This window comes from Amaranthus tricolor, chromosome 6 (assembly GCF_026212465.1).
Source record: "Amaranthus tricolor cultivar Red isolate AtriRed21 chromosome 6, ASM2621246v1, whole genome shotgun sequence".
NCBI lineage: Eukaryota > Viridiplantae > Streptophyta > Magnoliopsida > Caryophyllales > Amaranthaceae > Amaranthus > Amaranthus tricolor.
The window spans coordinates 10,466,904-10,479,133 of record NC_080052.1 but is presented as its reverse complement, the minus strand read 5'-3'; the positions used below and the strand labels follow the sequence as shown (position 1 = coordinate 10,479,133).

Sequence of the window (12,230 nt, the reverse complement as noted above, 5' to 3'; positions counted from 1 at the left end):
TGAATCAAGCTTAGCAACAGGAGAGCATGTTTCTGAGTAGTCAACTCCATATGTCTGAGTGTATCCTTTCGCCACCAATCGAGCTTTGTACCTTTCAATCGTGCCATCTGACTTGTACTTGATCGTGAACACCCATCTGCACCCGACAACTTGCTTTTCCTTTGGTAGGATGCATTTCTCCCATGTGCCATTCTTGTTAAGAGCATTAATTTCTTCCTCCATCGCCTTTCTCCAATGTACAGATACAAGGGCTTCTTCTACTGTTCTTGGGATCTTGGCTGTATCTAAAGTTACCTTAAATGCTAAGGCACTTCGTGACAAATTTCCTGATTTGGAAGACTTCTCAATAGGATATCTTGAACGTTGTGCTTCATACTCAGGATCATACCTTCTTGGAGGGACACCTCGAGTGGAGCGAGAAGGTAACATATATGATTCACCACCAACACCTTGGCTATCATGATTCCCTATTTCAACTGTATCTGTAACAACTTCTTCATCCACATGATCATCACTTATATTATCAGTATTAGTATTTTCTGGAGCAATATTACTATCGAGATCTGAATGACTTACCTGATGATCAGACAGGATTGGTAATGGTAGAGGAGTGGAGAAAACGTCTTGGTGGGGTAACTCTGTAGCATTGCCCACTTGGTATTTTGGGTCTAAGTTGGACAACCGTGGACTGATTAACCATCTGAGATCGTCACTGTGATTCTCCCCCTGACATCAAAGAGGGTGGTAGTAATATTCGTTCTCAATGAACTCGCAATCCATGGTGGTATAGATCTTTCTAGTCAGGGGGTCATAACACCGATAACCTTTCTGATTCCTCCCATACCCAATAAGGACACATTTGACTGCTCTCGGTTCAAATTTGTTTCTTACTCTCGCTGGACAGTGAACAAAAACTATGCACCCAAAAACACGAGGATGTAGGGTATGTGAGGAAGGTAAAGAGAAATAGGTTTGGAGGGTGGCTAGAGGTGTGTGGTATTGAAGGCTCTTTGAGGGAAGTCTATTGGTAAGGTAGTTAGCAGTGGCGATGGCTTCAGGCCAAAGATAAGTCGGAGCATGAGAATCAAGAATAAGCGCACGAGTCATTTCAAGAAGTGTGCGATTTTTCCGTTCGGCCACTCCATTTTGCTGAGGTGTATTGGGACAAGTGGTCTGGTGTATAAGCCCTTTCTGTTTAACGAACTGTTGCATGTTTGAATTAACATATTCTCTACCATTATCTGTTCTAAACATGCGGGGTTGAGTTTGAAATTGAGTGCATATCATATTATAAAATTCAACAAACACATGAAATACTTCCGATTTGTGTTTGAGGAAGTAAATCCAACTCATCCGGGTGCAATCATCGATAAATGTGACAAAATAGGAAAAACCATGTAACCCTATGACGGGTGCAGGACCCCACACATCAGAATGAATCAGCATAAAAGGTAAATCAGTTCTATTCAAACTAGTAGAGTATGAGTGTTTATGACTCTTTGCACGAATACAAGTTTCACATTTGAAATCAGTTTTTAGTCCTATAAATTGAGGAAAAAGTTTTTCTAAATACCCTATTGATGGATGCCCTAAACGTCGATGCCACGTCCACAGTTGTCTTTCCTCTGACCCGCGAGCAAGAACAGCTTTGCCTTTTTGAGTCTCCCCTTCCAAGTAGTATAATCCTCCTTTTTCAATACCACGCCCAATGACTTTCCCTGTCCGAACATCCTGCATAGTACAACATCCGGGCTCAATGAGAACAGAACAACCGAGATCTCTAGTAAGTTGGCTTACTGATTATAATTTATGAGACAAGTCGGGGACAAATAAACAATTTTTTAAAGTAAGTTTTTCTGTAAGAGAAATTGTTCCAGCTCCGCTCACTTTAATCCCTTCCCCATTGGCTGTTTTAATAGTGGTTTTTATAGGGGTGTCACGAGTCAAAAAATCGTTCGGGTCATACGACATTGTATCGGTGGCACCACAATCGATTATCCAACCTTTATCAAAATAAGACGAAGTATTAAATGAGGACGAAAAACCAGAAAAAATATGGGATGAGGAAGATGATGAGCCACGTGACTCTTGGGTTTGAAAAAAGCCACGTGACCCCCCCCCCCCCCCTCCTTTAGGGTTTCATTTCCTTTAAAAGGAGATGGGGGGTCTTCCCTTCATTTACCCCTTTCTCTTCTTCTCACTGTTGAGGCGCCTCCTCTAGGGTTTCTGGTACCTTCTTCCTTGTTCTCTGTGGCTGTAACGTTCATGGCTTCACCTGCTTTCTCTCCTTCCTCCATGGTGATGGATCTATCTTGGCGCCATCCTACTGCTGCCTTTCCCATGCGACTTTGATCTGAAAAACGCGCCGGCTTTCTTTCTCCCTTCTTCTTAGAATCCGGCCACCAATCTGGATACCCCAGGATTTTGAAGCATTCGTTCCTTGTATGCCTAGTACCACCACAATAAGTGCACTTCAGGTGAGATCTTTCATCATCCCTCCGGTAAGTTTTCCCTCTGACTGAAAAAATTCCTCCGGTGTCCGGTGACTCCAAATCAGATGAGGGGTTTGTCTTCATGATTCCTCGTCTCAGGATCTCCCTTCTGATACTTGCATAGGCCTCCTCCACTGTGGGAAGAGGGTCTAAGAGGAGGAGATCTCTTCTATCCTTGTCGTATGTTTCATTGACGCCTCCTAAAAACTGGTACAATCTGTTTTGTTGAGTTATTTGATTATAAATAATTATGTCGCATGGATCCTTCATCGGATTTGGTTGTCTTCTGTCAATTTCTTTCCATAACACAATCAATTTGCTGTAGTATGTTTCAATGGTGTCTTGCCCTTATTGGATCTTGTTGGTTTTGACTGTTAAGTCGAAAATTTGCAGGCCGTCTCTCCCACTGCTATACAGTGTTTCTATCCCTTGCCACAATGTTTTGGATGTCGGGAAATCGAGATATTGATTAACTAGATCAGGCTCTATATTTTCCAGAATCCATGAGATAACTATCAAATCACTTCTGACCCATTGGTTGTACGCTGGGTCATTTGTGGGTGGAGGATCGTCGATGATGTGATTGAGACGATCCCGTCCACTAATGGCTAAGTGCATCAGCCTGGACCATTTTGTGTAATTTTGATTAGTTAATTTCTCTGAGATTAGGAGGGTATGTGTGCTGGTTTCAGTGGATGGTTTGTTGGGGTTTAACTGTTTAAAGAGTTGCAACAACTGCCCCATTGTGACCGGTTGGTCTGGTGCTATGACAGTTCTTGATTCATCTTCCATTGTTGGATTTAAAGGTAGGTTAATTGGTATGTGATGAAGCTGCGAAGAACGATTTAGAATCGTTCTGGCTCTGATACCATGTTTTCTGTTTAACCAACAAGGTTTTTGTGTTTTTGTATTTATTACTTGTATATATGATTCAATCAATTGATGATGGTTATTTATACAGAAATTAAAATAACTGCTCCTAAGAAGATCTAGTAACTGCAACATTACATACCACTAATACAAGTAACTGCTCCTAAGTAACTGCTCCTAAGTAACTGTAATGCATAATCTAACACGACCAGTCATCAAGCCTTAGACATTTATTTTCCGAGAAAACAAATTTTGCTCTATAATTTAGGCTATAAATCATACTCATTACGTTTTTATGTTTTTTTTAAATAGAATTTATAAATTTTAATGTCAAATTTTGATTACGATTTCTCCTTAAACTATAAGAAAAAACATATTCAAGTGGATTTTTGTTAAACTCATCTCAATATACACAATCTAAATATCTTTTTAAAATTTTTTAAAACTCATAGTTAAATATTTTGAATTAGAGTTTACATTGCGATCTACGAAAAAAGTGAGAGGGAGTAGAACTTTTTCAAAAGAAAATCACTGGACTTTGTTACAGTAAATGGGGCTAAATGTCAACAACTAAAAAGAAACCAGAAAGTAAGAAACAAGAGCAAAGTCAGAGTTTATAGTAAATGCAAGCACAATGGAAAAAATAATTATGGAAATAAGAAAACAAATTGGTGTACAAAAGACTATAGAAGAGAATGTCTCGAAGAAATGGTCGTTGATGGCAACGAATAAAGATCAGACACCCGCATTTAGAGATACAACTATTCCTTGAAATCGTCCTTGTCATTGGCAGGAATGGGCGTGTTTCTCCAGTAAACAGCAAGAGCACTGCCACCAAGCTGCAACGCCAAAGCAATGGAACAAAGGTTCAGGTGATTTTAAAAATGCGACAGAAATGAAGTTTCAGGAGAGGGATTTAACATACCGCCATACAAACCACGCTCACAGCAGAGGGAACGGCAACAAGTGGGTTTGTGAAATGTTTTTGTGCCAGTAGAAATCCCAGTGCAGAACTCTATATATCAAAAATGCATGAACAAGAATTAACAAAGTGCACCAACATAAGGAGGAATTCTCAAGACAATAGAAACACCCTGTCTGCATGCTGTGCACAGAGCACAGTTTTAACAAATAGTCTAATATTGAAATGATCAAGAACATGTAAACATGTACAACAAGTCAATTGAGTCGAGTTTAAGTCGATGGTGTTTGGGACTTTTACTTTTTTGGTTTTTTTCCGAAACAATTCGAGGGCGTCTGAAATCTGAAGACATTTCTAGGCTCACCAAAAAGTCCAAGATAAATAATGTTTTTACGTCATGCCATCATGGAGGTAAATAATGCTAAATTATAAGCAATGCAGAAGAAATAACTTACCTGCATGCCACATTCAATGGAAATTGTACGAGAAGTTGATTCACCAAATGATACTCTGGACAAAAAGTAACCGATTGCAAAAGCAGCAGCATGCAAAAGCATAACTGGCAGGATGAGTTGTGCTCCTTGTGTTTTCAGGACTTCAGCAACTTGTCCAATCTGATGACATACGGACACAAAGCAAAAGTTAGCCAATATGATTTCTTCTATTTATCATTATAAACAACTTAACTAATTTTGTAATGAATCAGCTTACAGGGCTAGCACAGAGCAAGGTGGTGAGAATCACTCCAATGAGAGGTGTTACTGTAATGATCTTCGCCGTAAACTTGGGGAAGAATTCATTTAGCAGTACTGGAGTAAATGAACGCGGAAAATGTCAACAAAGAATTCCATTCCTAGTATATAACCCCTTTCTTAGGCAATTATTTAGGTTCAATTCCCATTTGGTTATTGGTTTAAGGGATGGACCCAGTTATGTACCTCACCAAACGTTCACCAATCGTCCACAATATATAGATATTAACTATAACAAATCTATCATAAATGGTGAAGGTTGAATGCCTTCTCAAGTTACCTCCAATGATTGTTGGTATTAGGACGACCTGGAATGTGCTGAGAGCTAGACCCTGAAAATAAGAAAGCAACAATTAATTCTATTTCAAAGATTGTATACAAGTTATCAGTAGTTCCGCATCACTTTAGTCTCCTCCACCCTAGCCTCTCAAAAGTCAAAACCTACCCTTAACTACTTACTTAATAGTGGTTAACCAGATTTTGTTCATTTGTTAAGTTGTACTCCCTCTGTTCCTCAATTTTCATTATGGGGTGTTCCATTTGTTGTTCCCATAAAAAATCTTTCTATTTATATCACAAATTTTTGGACAAAATTAACCTTATTGATCTTCATTAGTTGTGGTCTCCATATTATATTTTAGTAACTTTCTTTTAATATCTTTTGATGTTTATGGTCCTCACTTTTCTTCTATCAAATTTATTATTCAATAAAATAATATGTCCACTATCTAAATATTTTATTTTTCTTAATTCACGTGAACATTCCTTGTGTAAAATACCCCTTTCCCTTTTCTTTCCCTCTTTCATCTATTTGTAGGCACTTGTGAAATCATAATATTTGATGGACTTCAAGCCTCAAGGTATTCCTTTTATCATTGTTTTCTTTATATTTGGGGCTTGGTTTGGCCTGGCCACGTGAATTTCAGCTAGCCCAACAATAATTCTTTACGGATAACTATTCCATAATTTAAGGATGACTGGACTTACAGCTGCATCAACAGGCACCAGTTGTCCAGCTAGAAGCTTCGTAAGAAGTGGAGTCATCACAATAGCACCAATAGTTGAAGCTCTGAAGTAAAAACCAAAAGAGGGAGCTCAAAACAAGCTTTTATGGAATTATCAAAGAATTTATCCAACCAAAATCTTAAGCTAATGGTTGAAATCTGAAGATATGTTATACACTGTATTATAGTTCCTCACATGAGAACCCTTTGGGCTAGAAATATAAATGCAACACAAAGTCTTCTCATATACGGTGTTGAAAATAAAACTTAAAATGAGGAGTAAATTAGATTAGAACCCATGACCTTCTAGTTACGTTTGCTTCTTATACCAGGTCAAAGAGCAAATTCAACCAAAAACTTAAGCTAATCATAAAAGTCACATGATATGTTATATACTATATTAGTAATATTATAAACCAAAAAGTCCGAAACTAAGCTGCAAGTATTCAGATATTCCATTGATATGCAGATTCTCATGGATTAGATAGTAGAATCCTCTACTAGAAGCAATGCAATGTTTTCAGCCCTTATAAGTTAAGATTGACAGTATTTCTCCAGCATACCCTAACAATATCTAATAGTCGATCGGACACTTTATCTAAGTGGGAGTATGTTTAGCATTCATGATATTTTTGGGAATGCAACTTTGTTGATATTTATTAAATCTTTGGACGCGATTAATTTGGATGGAACGGAAAGAAAATAAGGTACATCATGAAAATGAGCTTACGTTGTCATAAGGACTGAGAGTGCAACATTCCCCTTAGATATATAGGTGGCAACATTTGATGCCTGGCCTCCAGGGCAGCATGAAACAAGAATCAAACCAGTTGCTAGAGGTGCTGACAGCTTCATGGTCTGTTCAGAAGATCAATCACAAAAGTCAAGGTAACTTCAACTGCTTATCAAAAACAGCTATCCAACGATATCAAAAATAATCTGTAGTTTCAAGTTCCTCTTCATTAGTCCATTACCAACAAAAAGTATCAATTTTTTTAAACACTTGTATTCAAATCCACAAGCTTAATTCTCTTTGCCTCCCAAAGTCGCATTCAAACATGGAGAAAAATGCAGTCACGGAAAACAACTACTATTGTTATGCAATAATATGCCCATAGCTATTATAATTGCACTGTATGAGGTACTTTAATGGATAATTAACATATAATGGTTAATTATGAGTAACTATGCATTAAGTGTTCAGTAATAATAAAAGTTAATAGTATTAATGAAATTCTAATAGGGAAATTTTAGTACATTTTCTACAACTTAGGGTGTTAGAAAAAATATTCTATAATCTCTTTTCGACGAATAACGTTATAACAGTGAAATATCGGGTGTTACATATTACGTAGAGCTCAACACGTCATTTTGACCATGAAAGTTTATGTACCGTTATATAACGAGATATAACATTGTAGCAACTCTTAAACATGTTACATGTTGGACATTACAAAACGTAACAAGCAAGTTATTATTCTAAGCATTCAACAATAAAAGTCAAAATAACAACAATGTTAGAGCCTGAATCCCAATGGATTTTGATCGGCCACATGAATCAATACATTAGCCCTAAAGATCGTCAACACAAGGAGTGTGCTCGAATATAAAAATTAGGAGGAAAGGATGGGAGGGGGAGAAAGAGAAAGAATGGGGAGGGGGAGAAAGGGAAAAGAAAAGGGAGGGAAGGAACGAAGAGCAAAGATGAATGAGTTTCCTTCCAAATCTCTTTGTTGTAAGAGAGTTTTATTTCTCATAAAATATGAAGGATATTATCTTTCTCGTTCCTTTCTCTCCATTTCTCTCCCCTCTTCATACGTTATCCAAACTGAAGAAAATCAATCCACTCATTCCTCCTTTTTTTTCCTCTATTTAATTTAATCCAAGCAAAGCATAAAATTTAGCATCAACCAAGAAAAACATTTAGAATTAAACCAACATGATTAATAGATGCTCCAACATTAACATATACTAACTCAGTTGCTTGGACTCTTTACTTTGCCAAGAGTCTCATATCGACTCTTGACATTTGAATATGGGTTAGACACTTGGACAGTTCAATTCGGTTCAAAATCTACTAATTTATTGATATTAGCCATGTAGGACACTTGGCATGTATCCGTGTTTGACATAGGTATACAAATCTGGGTACATAGTATACAAGTGTTGCCTAATTCGGTATATAAATTCACAATTTGTTACCTTTTTGTTGGATTAGCTCAAAAAGGACAACAAATCGTAAGTTTTCACTCGTAAGTCACTAGGGGATCATCAAATAAGGCAACACGGAAGAGACGTCCCAAGTTTCTATCTTTTGCTAGCTTTTTCCATCATTGTCAAGTTCATGATTCACCATATTATATTGTCCTTACAAATTCTGCTAACAAAATCAATTCAAGGACATCCCTTAGCAAGTAGAAGTAAGACATACCATTGCAATAAGTAACCCTAGCAGAGGCTTGATTAGGTATTGAGCAAGGAAACCAACTCCAACCTGAAAAAGGAAGGGTAAACAGAAAACAATATATTTAGATACATTTTAAAAAGCATCTCAAGACACCTTAAAGTGATTTGAATGCTTGGATGGACTTAGAAAGCTCTTACAGTCCACGGATTTCGCAAACACCGTCTAAAATCTTCAAAGGTTAATGTCAATCCCATTGAAAGCATGAGGAAACCTAGACCGAGAGTAAACAAATCCGTTTCTAACCAAGTTACCTGCACGGGAATCGCTTAAAGGTCGTAAAAACAAATCTTCATATTGCCAAATGGTAAAGTAGCTGATCACAATAAGTTTAGCAAGTTTACCGCAGCAGGCTTATAGATGCCAATAATCGTTCCCAAAATGACCTGCAAAGTTGATTGTCCGGCCATAGTTGATCATCAAAATAACTAATGTATTTTTAAACATGTGATATAAACACAAACATTTAGTATTTTATGTAGCCAAAATATTCAATAATACACACCCAGACAGGAAACAAAGTTGTCAAAGTCTCAATAATTTTCTCATACTGACTCATTTCCTTGGGGACATTGCTTGGAATTTCCTTGGGGACATTGCTTGGAATTTCCTTGGGGACGTTGCTTGGAATTTCTCCAGAGTAGTCTGCCGTTGCTTTGCATAAGAATGTGGATCTTCAACATGGCAACCAATCAGATTTCATCATAAAAATAAGTGAAATACAATTACTCACAAATTAAGTCAGCTGCTAATGTTATGCAGCTACAAAATGACATTACACATGTGTAACAATTGTCTGAACGGCCGACATGAATCTAATAGCGAATTAGAGGTGATCAGATATAGATAAACAAATTTAACCATAAAGACTATTTATGTAAATTAAACATTTAAAGACCATTCTTTCATTAATTCGATAGCTAGTAGGTGTTTCTAATTGATGAAAGAATGGTGTTTCTAATAGAAATTAGAGGTGATCAGATATAGATAAACATATTATGTCCCCGAAAAAAAACACTATATAAACATATTATGTCCCCAAAAAAAACACTATATACTTCCAATCTTCAGAATTTACTAATCTCAACTAAAAACACCATTCTTACATCAATTCGCTCACAAATGATGTCTTGCAATCTCTATAATATCCACATACAAAAAAGAAATTACATAGAACGTCCACAAACATAATTTTAAAAAATTCTTAAAAATAAGTTCACATCTTACATTAACTTAAACTCATCTTTGATCCTTAAATCAATGGTCCCATGAAGTTATTTTCATCATACCTTACATACTTTTCAAAGTTTAGTAAATTTGACAATGTAATGGTCCTAAAGTCATGTTCTTCCTTTCATCACAGCTAACTTATTGTCAAGTACGCATTTACAAATGACACTTGAAAACAGCAGAAAATCCGCTCCATTCTACATAGAAGCATACCTTGAAGACTGACTGATAACAATAGGACTGAAAGAATTCTTCTGACTATTAGCAAGACTGGTTATTTGACCTTCAATTGAAGACAGCCCATGTCTTACATCTGCCAAGTACAAAAAACTCAAATTATAGACAACAAATTGAAACATACCCAAATGAGATTGAACGATAAAGCAGTTAAAAACAGCCAAATTAAGTGTCCAAACCAGCATTGAAACAAACAACCCAAAACTATAAACAACAAAATGAAACATACCCAAATGAGATGAAACAATTCTTGAAGCGAAACTAGAACTGGTTCTGAAATAAAGAGCATCATAAGGCTGAAATTTACAGTCTTTGAGTACACATCTGGATATAGAAGCCATTGCAGTGATGCAAGAGGACATTTCTTTACCACTGAAAAAATGAAGAAACCGAAAAAAAATAAATAGAGGGTTTTAGAGGGAGATTCTTAAAATCATGATAAAATTGTCCAGCTAATGAAAGAGAAAGAAAAGGGGAAGTTTCGAAAAGTCTGAAATGGGCGGATGTTTCGTAACTGTGGAGGATAATAAACCACAGAATTAAGCTCAATATCATCCAAAATTACAACTAGGACAAATCTAGTCGGCCCTAGAGCCGGTGTCGTTTTAGAAAACAGTTATAAAACTGACATTTGTACGAGCGGTGTATGTGCGACGGAGTCACTATCAACTTAGCGAGACAAAAATTCCCGTTTTATGGTAGATAATGCAAACTCTTATCGTAATGCCTATGGCTTTGATTTAGCGATCTATAAGCACCACTATAAATGAATTCAAAGCAAACAAATTGTGAAAATTTGAAACATATTAGTAAAAAAATATAAAAAAAATTAAATAACAAGCTATTTTTCCAAATATTTTCCAAAGTAACAACTTTTTATACGAAATTATGGTTATAATAAATGTCCTGTTAATAACAGCAGGCAAGTTATAAAGAGTCAAAATCAGTCAAATGATGGGTCGCTCTTATTAACAGCGGGCGATAGTTTACACTAAATTTCACTAGTCAGCATTCGCCCGCTGTTAATAACAGCGGCCCATTAGTTGACTGACTTCCAATATATATATATATATATATATATATATATATATATATATATATATATATATATATATATATATATATATATATATATATATATATATATATATATATATATATATATATATATATATATATATCAATTAAATATGTATAAAATATTATTTACAATTCAATATATACAAAACGTCCATAATAACTTTTTATTCCTCGTTTACTCTATCTAATTGCGACGACCTAGTTTATCTCTTACGATAGTAAGAGGTTGTGGTGTGACGCTCTAGTAAAGGGGGTGACTGGTATTGCACAACAGGTGCCTGTGATGATTCCGCATCGTCATGTGGATATGAGGATACATCTAGCTCATCTAAATGCCTCGGTGGGGATGTACTCGGCTCCTCATAAGTCTATTGAGCAGCGGGCTCCTCGACATCGGGAATAAAGTTCTCAAACTGAGAACCCCGAAGAGTAGTCTGCACCATCTCACTGATGGGGACTTCTGTCTTGTGCGAATCACAAAAGCCACTCCTTGCGCCTTTAACAAGAATAAATAAATATTTATAATTATTGTATAATTAAAGTGAATTATAAATATTTAATTTCATAAAAAAAATAGTACTTACGAATGGAGTCATCATAGGAGCAGCGGGTGCGTACTAGGCTGCATCAACAACATGTCGTGGAGTCATCCAACGACGAGTGATCAGGGTAGATAATCAGGCGTCGTAGGGACATCATTTGCATGGTCGATCGAAATACTTTGTCATAAGTACTCCTGCCTTTGGTCCTATAGCGCGATGTGGCGTGCATTGATGTCGCTCCAATTCTTCGGCACTGAACCCATTATGTTGGATCGATGAAGATGAGCATCCGTGTTGCACTCTGAAGGAATTATAAATTTACATGCACATTACAAATAAGAAATCATAACAAATTGATATGCATATTACAAATTCATATATACATCAAGTGCTAGTTGCACCAAAGAAAAAGATTCACAAAAAACTTTATCATCCTTTGCCCTAAAATGTTGAAATAACAAAATAAAAAGAAAAAGTTATACCTTTATGCAATCCAAGTTTATCCTAGATCAATTAACGATTTTGAACTTATGAAATTGGGGGAAAATGAACCGAGGAAGAAGACAGTGTGAATTTAGAACGCGAATGGGCCGTTGTTATTAATAGCAGGCGAATGCTGACTAGTGAAATTCAGTGT

The 12,230-nt window shown here is 36.4% G+C and overlaps 1 protein-coding gene across 1 annotated transcript; it reads right to left on the bottom strand.

Annotated features, from left to right (window-relative positions):
* Window positions 1-3,913: 3,913 nt before the first annotated feature.
* LOC130815071 (sodium/pyruvate cotransporter BASS2, chloroplastic) lies at window positions 3,914-10,759 on the bottom strand. Its single transcript, XM_057681409.1, has 13 exons — window positions 10,201-10,759; window positions 9,948-10,047; window positions 9,010-9,178; window positions 8,849-8,890; window positions 8,645-8,758; window positions 8,472-8,534; window positions 6,771-6,898; window positions 6,024-6,105; window positions 5,317-5,368; window positions 4,996-5,093; window positions 4,740-4,898; window positions 4,288-4,377; window positions 3,914-4,201 (listed from the first exon to the last, which is right to left on the bottom strand). The coding sequence occupies exons 1-13, from the start codon at window positions 10,331-10,333 to the stop codon at window positions 4,124-4,126; spliced, it is 1,308 nt and encodes a 435-aa protein (XP_057537392.1). The 5' UTR covers window positions 10,334-10,759; the 3' UTR covers window positions 3,914-4,123.
* Between the last annotated feature and the right edge of the window lie 1,471 nt (window positions 10,760-12,230).

Excerpts from the sequence above, each read along its gene's own strand:
- LOC130815071 (XM_057681409.1), bottom strand. The coding sequence starts at position 10,333 with ATGTCCTCTTGCATCACTGCAATGGCTTCTATATCCAGATGTGTACTC. Across the intron at positions 10,048-10,200 it reads AATTGTTTCATCTCATTTGG|ATGTAAGACATGGGCTGTCT; the intron begins GTATGTTTCATT and ends TGTACTTGGCAG. Across the intron at positions 8,535-8,644 it reads GTTTGCGAAATCCGTGGACT|GTTGGAGTTGGTTTCCTTGC; the intron begins GTAAGAGCTTTC and ends TTCCTTTTTCAG.